The 12,164-nt window shown below is 34.9% G+C and overlaps 1 protein-coding gene across 1 annotated transcript; it reads right to left on the reverse strand.

Moving 5' to 3' along the window:
* Positions 1 to 487: 487 nt before the first annotated feature.
* On the reverse strand, positions 488 to 5,514 carry LOC135690738 (glucose-6-phosphatase 2). Its single transcript, XM_065208387.2, has 3 exons — positions 5,190 to 5,514; positions 4,482 to 4,585; positions 488 to 3,932 (listed from the first exon to the last, which is right to left on the reverse strand). The coding sequence occupies exons 1-3, from the start codon at positions 5,411 to 5,413 to the stop codon at positions 3,208 to 3,210; spliced, it is 1,053 nt and encodes a 350-aa protein (XP_065064459.2). The 5' UTR covers positions 5,414 to 5,514; the 3' UTR covers positions 488 to 3,207.
* Positions 5,515 to 12,164: the final 6,650 nt, after the last annotated feature.

The raw sequence follows: 12,164 nt of genomic DNA on the forward strand, positions 1-12,164 counted from the left end.
TCATGGTTTTCTTTGCGAAAAGGAAATTTCAGAAGTCATTTTACGTGTTTCTGTTTCTACTCTTGGGATTTTAGCATCATACTTTTAAAAACATTTTTTGATGTAATAAATGCTTTATTTTTTGACGTTTGACAATTTTTTACACTCTAGTCTTTGTTTTGGTCAAGATATTAAAGCAATGAGGTCTTACATTCTGTCTTTGCTATTTTTGTACGGGCCTCTATGATTTGTTTAATACAAATTGTGAACAATTGCGGTAAAGAATTCTTATTAATTCACATCATTTAGAAATTTTTTGGTAGAAATTTGATTCTTTTATATTATTTAATATTATCATTTATTCCCTCTCTAGCTCGATTTGTTGATAACCCTTCAGTTTAAGCCTTTAATTTGCCATTGGGCTTCTATGCGATTGCAAGGCTAGATGTTCAGGGGAGTAAATCTATGAGGTTGCTCAGAGACAAAGCTTCAAGTAAAAATGTTCTGCTTAATAGCGATGACAAAAGCTTCTTCACTCAGCATCATCACATAGAAACAAGGTCGCTAATGTAGCAACATTTGTATCTCCTACCTCTAGGATGGGGATATTTGGTAGGGGACGGTGTGATGTGAATTTTAAAATTCAAGAAAAGGGTCCAGGAATGACTTAGAACTTCAAGAGATCATCTAGACCATCTGGGTGGTTTCGTTGTGATCAAAGCACAGGCAATGATCGTTTCGCACGTATCTCAACCGATGTTGGCTAAATACAGTCTCATTGTATTGTAACGTTTTACAATCTTTTTACAAATACAGAAAGCATATATTTTTTTCATTGTTAGCCATTCGAATCCGAGCTCGGTAGAAATGGACCCAGGCCAGTTGTCGTCAAGCACTTTTTATCCGATCAAAGCATTTATGGCAGATCATAACGGAAACGATTACATAAGAGTTCAGCATAAAGTTGGTAGCGGTAGCTACTCGTCATCTTGGGGAAATATGCTTTACAATTTGAAACCAGGTTAGTTCATTGAACTTTAATAAAACGCGTGTGCGGCGAATAATCTTGAATCCAGCATCACAAACCATAGACAAAACAGTTTTCCTCTTCCTTCAAAATTCTTCTAATTAACTTCTACTATCTCTCTCTTTAGGGTATTTGATCGATATTTTTACTTCTTAAACTTCTGTTCTCAAAATTCACTATTGTTATTTATTGTTTCTTCCGATTTTCTTATGAAGGATGACTCAACGAGAGTCTTTGGTTTAAAACGTTTGAAAAGCTCTGATGTGAGATTCACGATATGATGTAACAATAATATGGTTCAGTTTAAAGCAATATCAAGAAAAATATTTTTGCATTTGGGATTTTGATCAGTTAATTGTTCTTGATCATTATAAAGGCCAGAGTGAAGTGAACATTGCTAAAAAGGTAGCCACTGCTTGGTGAATTTTGAATGCTCTTACCATTTTAAAATAAAAATTTAGCTTTTAGGTAAAAATTTGTCATCTTGGTTTCTCTACGATCAATATATTGATTTTGTTGGTTATCCTTGACTTTAAACGAAGTGCGAGATCAAAGATGTTTTCCTTCTAGATGGAGTTCCCTGTTTAATATCAGTGAGATATTCTTGATAGTTTTTTCGATAGATATAGCTGCGTGAATCATTTGCTGCGCAACTTTTTTAGAGATTTAATTGTCAAACTTGCACAAATTTAACATGAATATTTATGAAGAGGACAGAGAAAGATGTAACAATTCTTAATTATCAGAGTCAAACTTGTTGTTATCTGAGATGTAAATTCACCAACGTGACACTCTGAAAAAGTTACCACGCTGAAATCAATTGTCAATTTTATGTATTTTTTTACTTCAGTACGATATTTCAATCACAAGGCAGAAAATAGACTTATACGAACTAAATCGGAATGGGCAACGGATGTCTTGACCACGAGTTCCTCATAAGTTCATTGCAAAAGATTCTGCCTTTTTAGTACAAGCAACAATTTCAGGCTATACGTCAATTAATGCGGTGCAGATGGGCATTTAGGAAATCAAAAAAGGAGTGAAAATATGAATTAGTGATCAGTGAAACTTTCGAGTTAAAAAGTAGTGGGTAAAATTTATATTTGACAGCGTTATGGTATAGAGGCATGAAACCAGCACCTCATCTCATTTTGCCGGAACTTGGCCTGGAAAATTTTCAAGTAAGATATAGTTGTGGTTGTGTTTGTAGCAGAATAGCAAGCTTATGTGAATAAATTTCATCTGAAAATCGTAACGTTGTTTTTATTCTAAATGCAATTAAGCAGTTGTGAATCCTAATCCTATTCTGCAACTGAATCCTATTCTTTTTTGATGTAAATAAACATCTAAGATATTCAACAGGAAACTTACCAAATACACTAATCTCTTTTATAAGAAACAAAGTTTGAGTACTCCAGTTTCTTAATGTTCTGGAAATTTCAATACTCATTGTTTCTTAAGAGTTTCTTAATTATGATCTCATGAATGATGTTATGAAATGTTCGTGACCTTTTTTATCACGTCAAGAGATTCGCTTCCGTTCTGATGCCGTATATAGATGTGGGAAGTATATTTTTATCCCTTGTGTCTAAAGTTTTAGGCCAACAGGGCAATCTTGTTCTTGGATTTTACAAAATTTCGTTGTTCTCAGTTTTATCACGATTTAATAGTTTTTTAATTTTTCGCTTCGAGTACTGAAGTTTCTTAATTTTTTCTGACTGTCCAGTACTCGTTTCTTTTAGCCAGTTTCTTATAAAAAATGAGTGTATTTTACAATATACCAATGTAATATTTACATTAATTCAATATACAGGCATAAGGCGCAAAAAGATACTACAATAATAAAAAAGATATTTCTGTGTTAAAGTATTTTGAAAGGGGTATGGAGCGCCTCAATTGATTTTCCTGTTATTTTTGCTTTTTCACTATTGGGAATAATACCATGAACTAACTTACTTTAAAAAAGAATCAATTAAATATTATGAACCTTATCAAAAACTGCATGTGTCAAGGTTTGAGTACAAACCCTTCTACTTGTCCAAAATTCTAAAGTCTCAATATTGAAAGATTAATTAAATCTCAGAAAATCTGAATGAAAAAACAGGTTGTTATTTGTAAGTATAAATATAAGAACAGAAACCTAAAAATAGTTAAATCACAATTTAGAAATCACAGTAATATTTATTTACAATAAAGAATCTTTAATATAAAGCATATTGTAACGTCATTTCGAAACTTTCTAGTACATATGGTGTCAAAACTGTTATGATTATAGGGAGCAAAGCAAATTTTAGGTATGCACGAAGATAGAATAACATAACCTGTTCGTGAAATATATTAATGCTCTCGACTGATTTAACAAAAATGAAGTCAAAAATTAGTGTCAGCAATAAACTGAAACCGGAGAATGACTCAGCTGACCTGCTATCAAGGAATGTTGACATCCCCAGCCCAAAGAGTGTACCACAGTCCCTTATTATTGCGAAGAAGGGTGTTGTGTCTAAATGAACCCAGCTTTTTCTACGGCTCCATTTTTTTGCCAAGCAAACGGTAGAAGATGGATCATAGCCTGATAAAATAATAGCTTTGTGGAATACGATAGCGATGATAAGCATTGTATTCGACGAAACAGAGCACACAAGACCACTCGAAAGATCTAGATACCATGAAACATTATGAACAGCAAGTGTTACTGCGGTTCCGATGAAAGCCGCTACAAAAACTTGATGAGGAAAATGTGTTGAAACGTATACTCTTGAGAGAGCCACGGACAATATCATGAAGAAATACGTGGCATAAACAAGAAACTTGAAGAGTGTTTTCAATCGCAAACTCAGATGAGGCGCATGATCAATCAATTTATCTAATTCAAGTGCAATGTGAAGTCCAACAGCTGTTACAGACATCACATGACCAGAAGGAAATCCTAGAAAAAGAGGCAAATATTGGATAATTTTCATTTAACGGTTCCAGAAAGCTAAAAAGTAATGTCTTAGGCCATCTCGACCTTGATACCATCTGCAAAAAAATGTGAGTGCACCGCTTCAAAACTCAAGTCGATAAAAAACAAGTTGCGATAAACAATGGACCAAGAGAGGTCAAATTTTCTAACGATAGTAAATGTTAAGTGTGACACAGCCACTCCACTGACACCCTTAATTACGATGAAGTAAGTAATTGGTAAATTTTCTGGACACGCCATTTACTTTTGATTATTATTAAATATAATATGTATAAATAACGTATTGAAAAAAATTAACAATGCACACGACGACGTCATTGTTTTTTTATTGTAAATCCTTTGTATTTACATCCCTCCCACCCCCTTAAATACCCAGATCACCCCAGCCTAGCAATGAGTGGTCAAAAATTCAATACCGGCCTTTTGCAAACCTTACTTTTCTTAATACATACACTACCAGTTGGTTTTAAAGAAATTATTGAAGAAAAATATTGCATCATAAGATATTTATACCTGGGCCTGTCTCGCAAGTTACTGAAAATTGTTTCAATTCATTGTTCGGATTTTCAAACTTTTTCTCTTTTACCCACCAGTAGGGCCTGTCATCATTGAATAACCTATAGAACAAATTAGGTCAGATTTAAGGACCGGAAGTTAGGTCAAATTTGTTAAGCAAGAAGTCAACCTATGGAGTTAGGTCAAATTTATTAACCAAGAAGTTAACCTATGGAGTTGGGTCAAGTTTTTAGGATTTGCCTAAGGAAAATGCACAGAGAAAATGAGAAATGAAAAGAACATCTTTCAAATACACCAGTTCAATTTACAGCCTTGTTTTCAAATATATCTCAAAATTATTTGTAAGAAAATTGTTTACTTTAGATTCCGTTTAAGGACCGGAAGTTTAGCCTAGATATCATTTTTCACCATATACTTCTCGCGATTTTTATGATTACTGTTTCAAACCTTTATCTTTTTCGCAAGAAATCAAATCAAATATGAAGAGTGTCATAACACAACATCAAACATTTTCTTGATATTTTTGCTATTGAGGTATTATACAAAAATGTCTTATTTTTACAAAATACGAGCCTATTAGGGCCTATTAATTTCTTACAGAGGATTTCTTATTCTAAAAAAAGTGGGCGTATAACGGGTAATGGGGGTAGCCTTTAAAAGTAAGAAAATATCAGAACAAAAAAGGTAAAAAAGTTAAAAACTTGCCACTTTAAGAGGGCATTGGTCCACTCTGTCAAAGACGAAATCCACAGACATTGTACTCCAAAATCTCTTCTAAATGCATAGCAAATTGGAAAATAAACAAGGAAGCTGTTGCGTGGGTCTCCTGCTCGTGAGCACCACAAAAGAAACGACTCTAGAAACTGCAAATGGGTCTGAACCCATAGCACAGTGCTTGCACCCAACTTGTATACTATCTCAGAATCCATTTCGAACTGAAACCGATCAAAGATCCATGGTATATTTATCAAGAAACCTGCTCAAGTCTAGCCAGCGTCATTACTTTATGTACAATCCCCTTACGTCGTCACTAGCAATATCGAGACGGGGGATTAATAGGTATACAACAAGCATATTCTAATCAAATTAGGCGAATTTTTGAAACCCTATTGCTTTGATGATGATCATGGGTAGAAGGGTTGCTTTTTATTGTGAAACAATTCCTTTTAGGATGTTTCGATAAAGTTTTGAGGGGTAAAGAAATGCAGAAACTTCACCCAGCAAGTAAACAAAAGGCCCCCACGTCAGCAGCAGCTTGTGCCAATAGAAAATACAAGCTTGCGTCCTTTTACTATGCTTGCGTCATTCGCCTTGACCCCTGACCTGGACAGCACGCAATCACACAATCAGCCGATGAGATGTAGCTGATACAGTACACGTTCTAATAGTTTTAAAATAATTTATACACATTGGTTATTTGTATTTGATGGTGAGAGGAGTTAAAATTGATTTTACCTATGGGTAATTCCATATCATTTCAAACAGCCCTGACACCAATGTCTCAGATTTTTCTATAGTTTTCTTCAAACTGTTCACCATGTCTTAGAACCACTACAGAAAAAATTTCAGCCTGCTATAACATCTTGTTTCTGAGATATTGCTTTTTGAATTACGATCGTTTACGCCCTTAAGAATGGTGGCAACGCCCATTTTTGATGCGGTCCATTTTCAAAAATTTGTCTCTAATTTCTTAACCAAATGACATTTTTGGGTGAAAATTTCCAGTTTGGGGTAGTTTCATGCGCAGATTTCAATTATTACATTAAAAACACAATCCTAGCTATCATTCATATTTCATTGATTAAAATAAACTTAAATACATCATATGCGGAAATTGAAAAATTGCATGTCTTTGTTTGTATATAATGTTGGGTGCAGTCAATTAACCATTTTGAAAATTTACAGAACTGTTGTCCATAGGTATAGATATATACTGAAGGAGTTATGAGATGGTAAGTTGTCCTGTTTAAGAAAAAGAAGCTTTCAAAGTTATGATATATTTCTAGGTATACAGAACAACTTGTAGTCACAACTTGAATACCCTTCTACTCTACATTGTATTGTTATAGCAATATAAGTGGATCTAGATGTTATTTTGCTTCAAAATGTTTTCTTGATAATCAAGCTTATCAAGAAAATAAGACAGGTAATAGAATCCATTTTAATTTTGCTCTACGAAATTATGTCCTTATCAATGGTATTTCATAAATATTTTGGTAAAGATTTCCTCATCAACTGCAAGTAGTTTGTACTGCCTTCCAGTTGCTGTTGTTGGGGCATTAATTGTGGAAAGTATGTCTTCCTCTGGTACCCAACATACATCATCCCTCATTGGCCAGGAATACGACCTTGCTGGGCATTTCGGATGCATAAACTTTACTTTGATGTCTTTTTGAGCTGAATCAATTTCCTCTACCAGCCCAATCCAGTATTCCTTGTCATACAGACAGATTGTAAAAGAATTTAGTGAGAAGCTAGTGCAAATTTGCTCTACTTCCAATGCAAAATCAAATTTTAAGGCTTATTTTTCATCAATTGACGTTCTTTTTGCACCAATGCACGAACTGGACAAGGGACCGAAATGATGGTAGCTCCTAGTACCAGGTACTGTCTTTGCATTCAAAAATCTTGTCTTGAGGTTTGCCCTTGTTACTTCCATTGTTTCCTTTGGTATGAATTTGAAGTTGATTCCTTTGATTTCCTCTTTGCAGAACTTAAACATTTCAACTGCACTTAGAATTTGGTTATCAAATGGTAGTTGCAAACTTGCTCATGATGTTATTCTTTTAACTGTGCTCCCAACACCATCACATGTTGACTTGCCATGACTTGTCGTGACTTGTAGAGAAGTAGTTGACAGATTTCACTTGAGGATTGATGCTTTCAATTATGTGCTTTGAAGTTTCTTTCAAAATTTGGTACACCATATCTACGTTGTGATTTAGATTATCTGATATGAAGCATATGGAGTGATCCTCCAACTGACCATTCTTCTTTGTGTACACAACAGCTGGATGTAAGGTACATTGTGATTTGTTCCAGTGATATCCCTGTATTTCATCCTGTACAAGAAACTTATAATTTTCAGCGAAATCAACAAGGACAATGACTTCGCTTTCTTTCAAGTCTTCCTTACACTGTTTCCCTTGGGTGCGAGCTATGAACCAATGAACAGTGATCTTGTCTAACTTCTCAGCCACAAGCTCTATGAAGTCTGAAAGTGGTACTGTTTGTTTAATCAGCTTTGCCCTGTCTGTGCTAGTCCATTGATTGAATGTTATACTGTAATCCTCTTCCTCGGCGAAGATATTATCTACTTCATTTGCATCTGCACTCGTTTCATCTTGGTCACTGGGTCTCGCATTCAGTTGTTCTCTAAGGTAGTTCTTCAGGGGTTCAAATTCAGGGCAGTTAGGGCAAAGATGGATCATACATTCTTTCTTATCTCTGCTACAAACAATCAATTCCAACAGGTGATGGTAATCCTTGTCTAGCTTTATTGCATTGAGCGCCAACGTAATATTCTAATGGGAAGTGCAGACACAAACAGAATATGTACCAGAAGCCCCAACAGTTACACACCATTTTGGCCTTAGCATGCAAAATTTAGAAAAGCCAATTTTGATATCATTGAATGCTTTTTGAATGATGAATAGAGCTCCTTTAGATTCGAAAGGATTAACCTCTTCTGCATATGTTGATTCCTTCCAATGCTAACATAATCCTTTTTCCCTGGAAGTAGCCTGCTATTCTCATCATCACAATAGAAATCTGTAACAAGGAGCACAACATCATCTGATAATGCATGTCCTTTCTTATGCTCTGGGCTTGCAAAGATACCATGCTCTTTACGCAGTTTGAATGCTTGGAGGACCATGTAGTTTGAGACTCCAAAGAAGATAGCAGTTTTTCTTACTGTCCATGACAAAGGTGTCATCGTTAAAATCTGTATCTTGACTTTCCGAGATGATACTTCAATTTTCTCCTTCGTCAGATCTACCATGATATCTGAATCATTGGTATTTCGTTCGATTTCCTTGGAAATTATAGACCAATAGCATGTAACTTGCTCAGAAATTCTCTACTGTCTTCAACACTTATTTCCAATTCCATTTGCTCATTGATATCATCGTGGTCTACTTTACTGGAAGAATATGAGCCTGCAGGGAGCTACTCTTTGTGCTTGTCAGTTTCGATCCTGCATGCACGACATAATTTGTCTCCGGGAGTAACATTGATTCCTAAAATTTTCATTTCTTTTGCAGTTTCCAAGCTAATCTCTCTCAAGGAGCCTCTGGCAGTGTGTTTTTCTTTTTTGAACGGATTGCAAAATTTTGTTTTTGTACTTGCATACCTCTTAAGAACTGTGTGCTCGTGATGATAACATATTGTGCTGCCTATACTGTCTTCTAAGCCTGTTCTCCATATTACAAGATATTTCTCGTCACTGCTTCATTCTGCAAGAAATTTTAAACCAGACTTCTTTGAAAAACTTAGTTTGTGACATACCTCCCCAACAGATTACCAAGAGAACAGCTCTCCAAAATTTTAACCAACATACTTATTTTCTTAAATTGTGTTTTCACCTGCAACCTAAACCAAAACTGACTCCTAACTGATAAATCTGCCCATGAGTACACATGTCTCAAAATAAATATTATCTCATCATGCCTTACATCACATCACATGGGTTGATTTGGAAGCACCTCCACAATATAAGTCATCACATAACATCATACACTACAAATCATGCCTGTCTGCATACCGTAAAAACCAGACTCTAGATCCTTCGTTACAGGACCCTTGAGGACCAACAACAAAAGGATCTAGATTGATAAATTACTTATAACAGATTAAATCGGGATTGTAGGATGCTCACAACCAACTGTGATCAACTACTATTATATGGAAATTGAAAACCTTCTGGTGTTGAGGGTCCTTTTTGTTGTTAGTGTCTAGGTCATGGGTATTGGAGTCTGGCTTTTATGGTACCCCAGCAATGTCTGCCAAGCTGTTGACCAATATTTACCCTTCAATAATCATCAAAATACATTTTGTTTTGTGGTTAGTTAGAGAATGGCCTCATAACAACTGTATTTTGATATTTGCATGAATGTGTAAATTTTTATTATCTAAGAAAAGAAACCAAAAACAAGATGCAAATGATTATAACAGTTACAGGAAGCAAATGATTTTAACAGTTACAGGGAAACTACTAGTGGGCAGTTATGAGAAGGTATAGGAAATTTAACAAAAAATAAAAGGTCTTCTGAAGGAAATTAGGGGAAATTTTTCAATAAAGGATCTCTTTGAGGACATAAATCTAGCAAAGATATACAATATTCAGATTTACTACATGCATTTATAGCATTTGATAATATATATTTATATAATATAAAATAAATCAAATGTTTTCTACAGGTATAGGCTTTTCTCTCTCTCAAAAAGAGAAATTGATGACATATAATTTCAGTGTAGTTATCTATGTTGATTTAAATCCGTTTATATTGCTATAGAAATACAATGTAGATGAAGAAAGGTATTCAAGTTGTGACTACAAGTTGTTCTGTATACCTAGAAATATATCATAACTTTAAAAGCTTCTTTTTCTTAAACAGGACAACTTACCATCTCATAACTTCTTCAGTATATATCTATACCTATGGACAACAGTTCTGTAAATTTTCAAAATGGTTAATTGACCGCACCCAACATTATATGAAAACAAAGACATGCATTTTTTCAATTTCGGCATATGATGTATTTAAGTTTATTTTAATCAATGAAATATGAATGATAGCTAGGATTGTGTTTTTAATGTAATAATTGAAATCTGCGCATGAAACTACCCCAAACTGGAAATTTTCACCCAAAAATGTCATTTGGTTAAGAAATTAGAGACAAATTTTTGAAAATGGACCGCATCAAAAATGGGCGTTGCCACCATTCTTAAGGGCGTAAACGATCGTAATTCAAAAAGCAATATCTCAGAAACAAGATGTTATAGCAGGCTGAAATTTTTTCTGTAGTGGTTCTAAGACATGGTGAACAGTTTGAAGAAAACTATAGAAAAATCTGAGACATTGGTGTCCAATCCAGTTTTTTTGTGTCAAGTTGATATGGAATTACCCCTATGGCTATATTATTCTATTCATTTGTCTGAAGGACCCCGAACCAATGAGAAAGTGCATCGTATCGCCATTTGCATTAGTGGGAAGGGACAATCATAGCTAAAATGTTGTTTATGCAGCTACAAAGATTCAATTAATGAGTCAAACAAATATATTTTCTACTTTGTATATGAAAAAATAAATTTTTTGTTCAATTTTTGTGATAAATATGCGTCCTCAAGAACACGTTTTCGTACTACCCGAGGCGACACCATGGTTGCCAAGGAAAGGATGGAAAATTTTCAAATATGATTGTTTTCAGTTCGCCTGAAAATGCACTCTTTGAAGCTCTTTGAGGTAATTTTATCTAAATAACATAGTTGGATGGGTTTTCTTCAGATCGGGGCAAAATCTCTCACATCCTGTTGTTGGGACAAAGTCTTGATACCGGGTCTTATCTTGATGGCTTGGAGTTTTTAACAAAAAAGGAGTCCAATAACTGAATTTTGATCACGTCTTGGTCCAACCTTTTGAGGAAAGGTCACGGCACATTGACATAAATGCTGAAATTGTTTCTAGCGAGAAGCTCGTAAGGGAGTCACAGTACAATACTTTCTAGTGCTTCAGCTTTTTGTGCTTCTTGAATGAACATTTTACAATCTGTTTCAATGTTTGCGTTGACTGTATCATCGTTATCGTCCAGTTGTTTTTTGTTTTATCTGTCAGCAGATTGGACGATCTCATGCTCTCTAACTGCCTTATATTTTCTTCCTTGTTGCCTATTCCTATAAAATCTGGTTTTTTTCGCTTAAAAAGGTTTCGAACCAAGTAATTAAAAAGGTTTCGATTAACGTCCGATGTCATCTCATAACAAGGTTTTTAGTACTTGAAGCCTTGAATAAACTATGTTATGTTTACATTGATCTTCTGGGAGGCGTGCTTGCAAAAACTCTGCCTTTCAAATCCACTAAAAAATAAGTGGTGATGTAAGAGGTTGTATATTTTATTAAGTTTTTGGCATTTCATTTAAGACAATTCATAGTTTTACATTACTTGATAGATGTACTGAAGTTTGGTGAAGTTAGGTTGGTATAGGATGAAATCATCCCAATCAATTTTTGAAGATTGCACACGCTAAGGTTGTGCATTTGCACACTGATAAGAACGCGTGCAAACGAAACCCGATGTTACCATATTTAACTTCCTAAAACTTCTTTGGGCCCCTATTTGTTAATGGGTCCCGTGGGCCAAGTGGGAAGTGCGGCCCTGAAACAAACGGAAAGCAAATTCCAATTCAAGACCCTCTAATCCAACAGCGTCCAACACAGCTCCCAGTTCAGAAAAGTTGGGTGAAGATTAGTAAAAAGTTTAGTAACATTTTCCCACTTTCGCTAAACTTTACACAAGTTGAGTAAACACAAGGAGTAAACTTCATTAACCAAAAGTTGAGTAAATTGTTTAGTCGTTTTGCCAGGGCTTGAGTTGGCTCGCTCTGGAAAATCAGGTACCTCGCTTAGTACTAAATTAGTTGCCTGACAAAATGCTCAGAGTGAAAGCTCTAATCAATAGA

The sequence above is a fragment of the Rhopilema esculentum genome, chromosome 10 (genome assembly GCF_057945365.1).
Source record: "Rhopilema esculentum isolate cy_ngs chromosome 10, ASM5794536v1, whole genome shotgun sequence".
In the NCBI taxonomy this organism is placed as follows: Eukaryota; Metazoa; Cnidaria; class Scyphozoa; order Rhizostomeae; family Rhizostomatidae; genus Rhopilema; species Rhopilema esculentum.

Coding starts and splice junctions, on each gene's coding strand:
- LOC135690738 (XM_065208387.2), bottom strand. CDS start 5,413: ATGGATTCTGAGATAGTATACAAGTTGGGTGCAAGCACTGTGCTATGG. Junction 4,586..5,189: donor ACCAATGCCCTCTTAAAGTG/GCAAGTTTTTAA, acceptor TTTGTTCTATAG/GTTATTCAATGATGACAGGC. Junction 3,933..4,481: donor AACTTGCGAGACAGGCCCAG/GTATAAATATCT, acceptor CTCTTTTTCTAG/GATTTCCTTCTGGTCATGTG.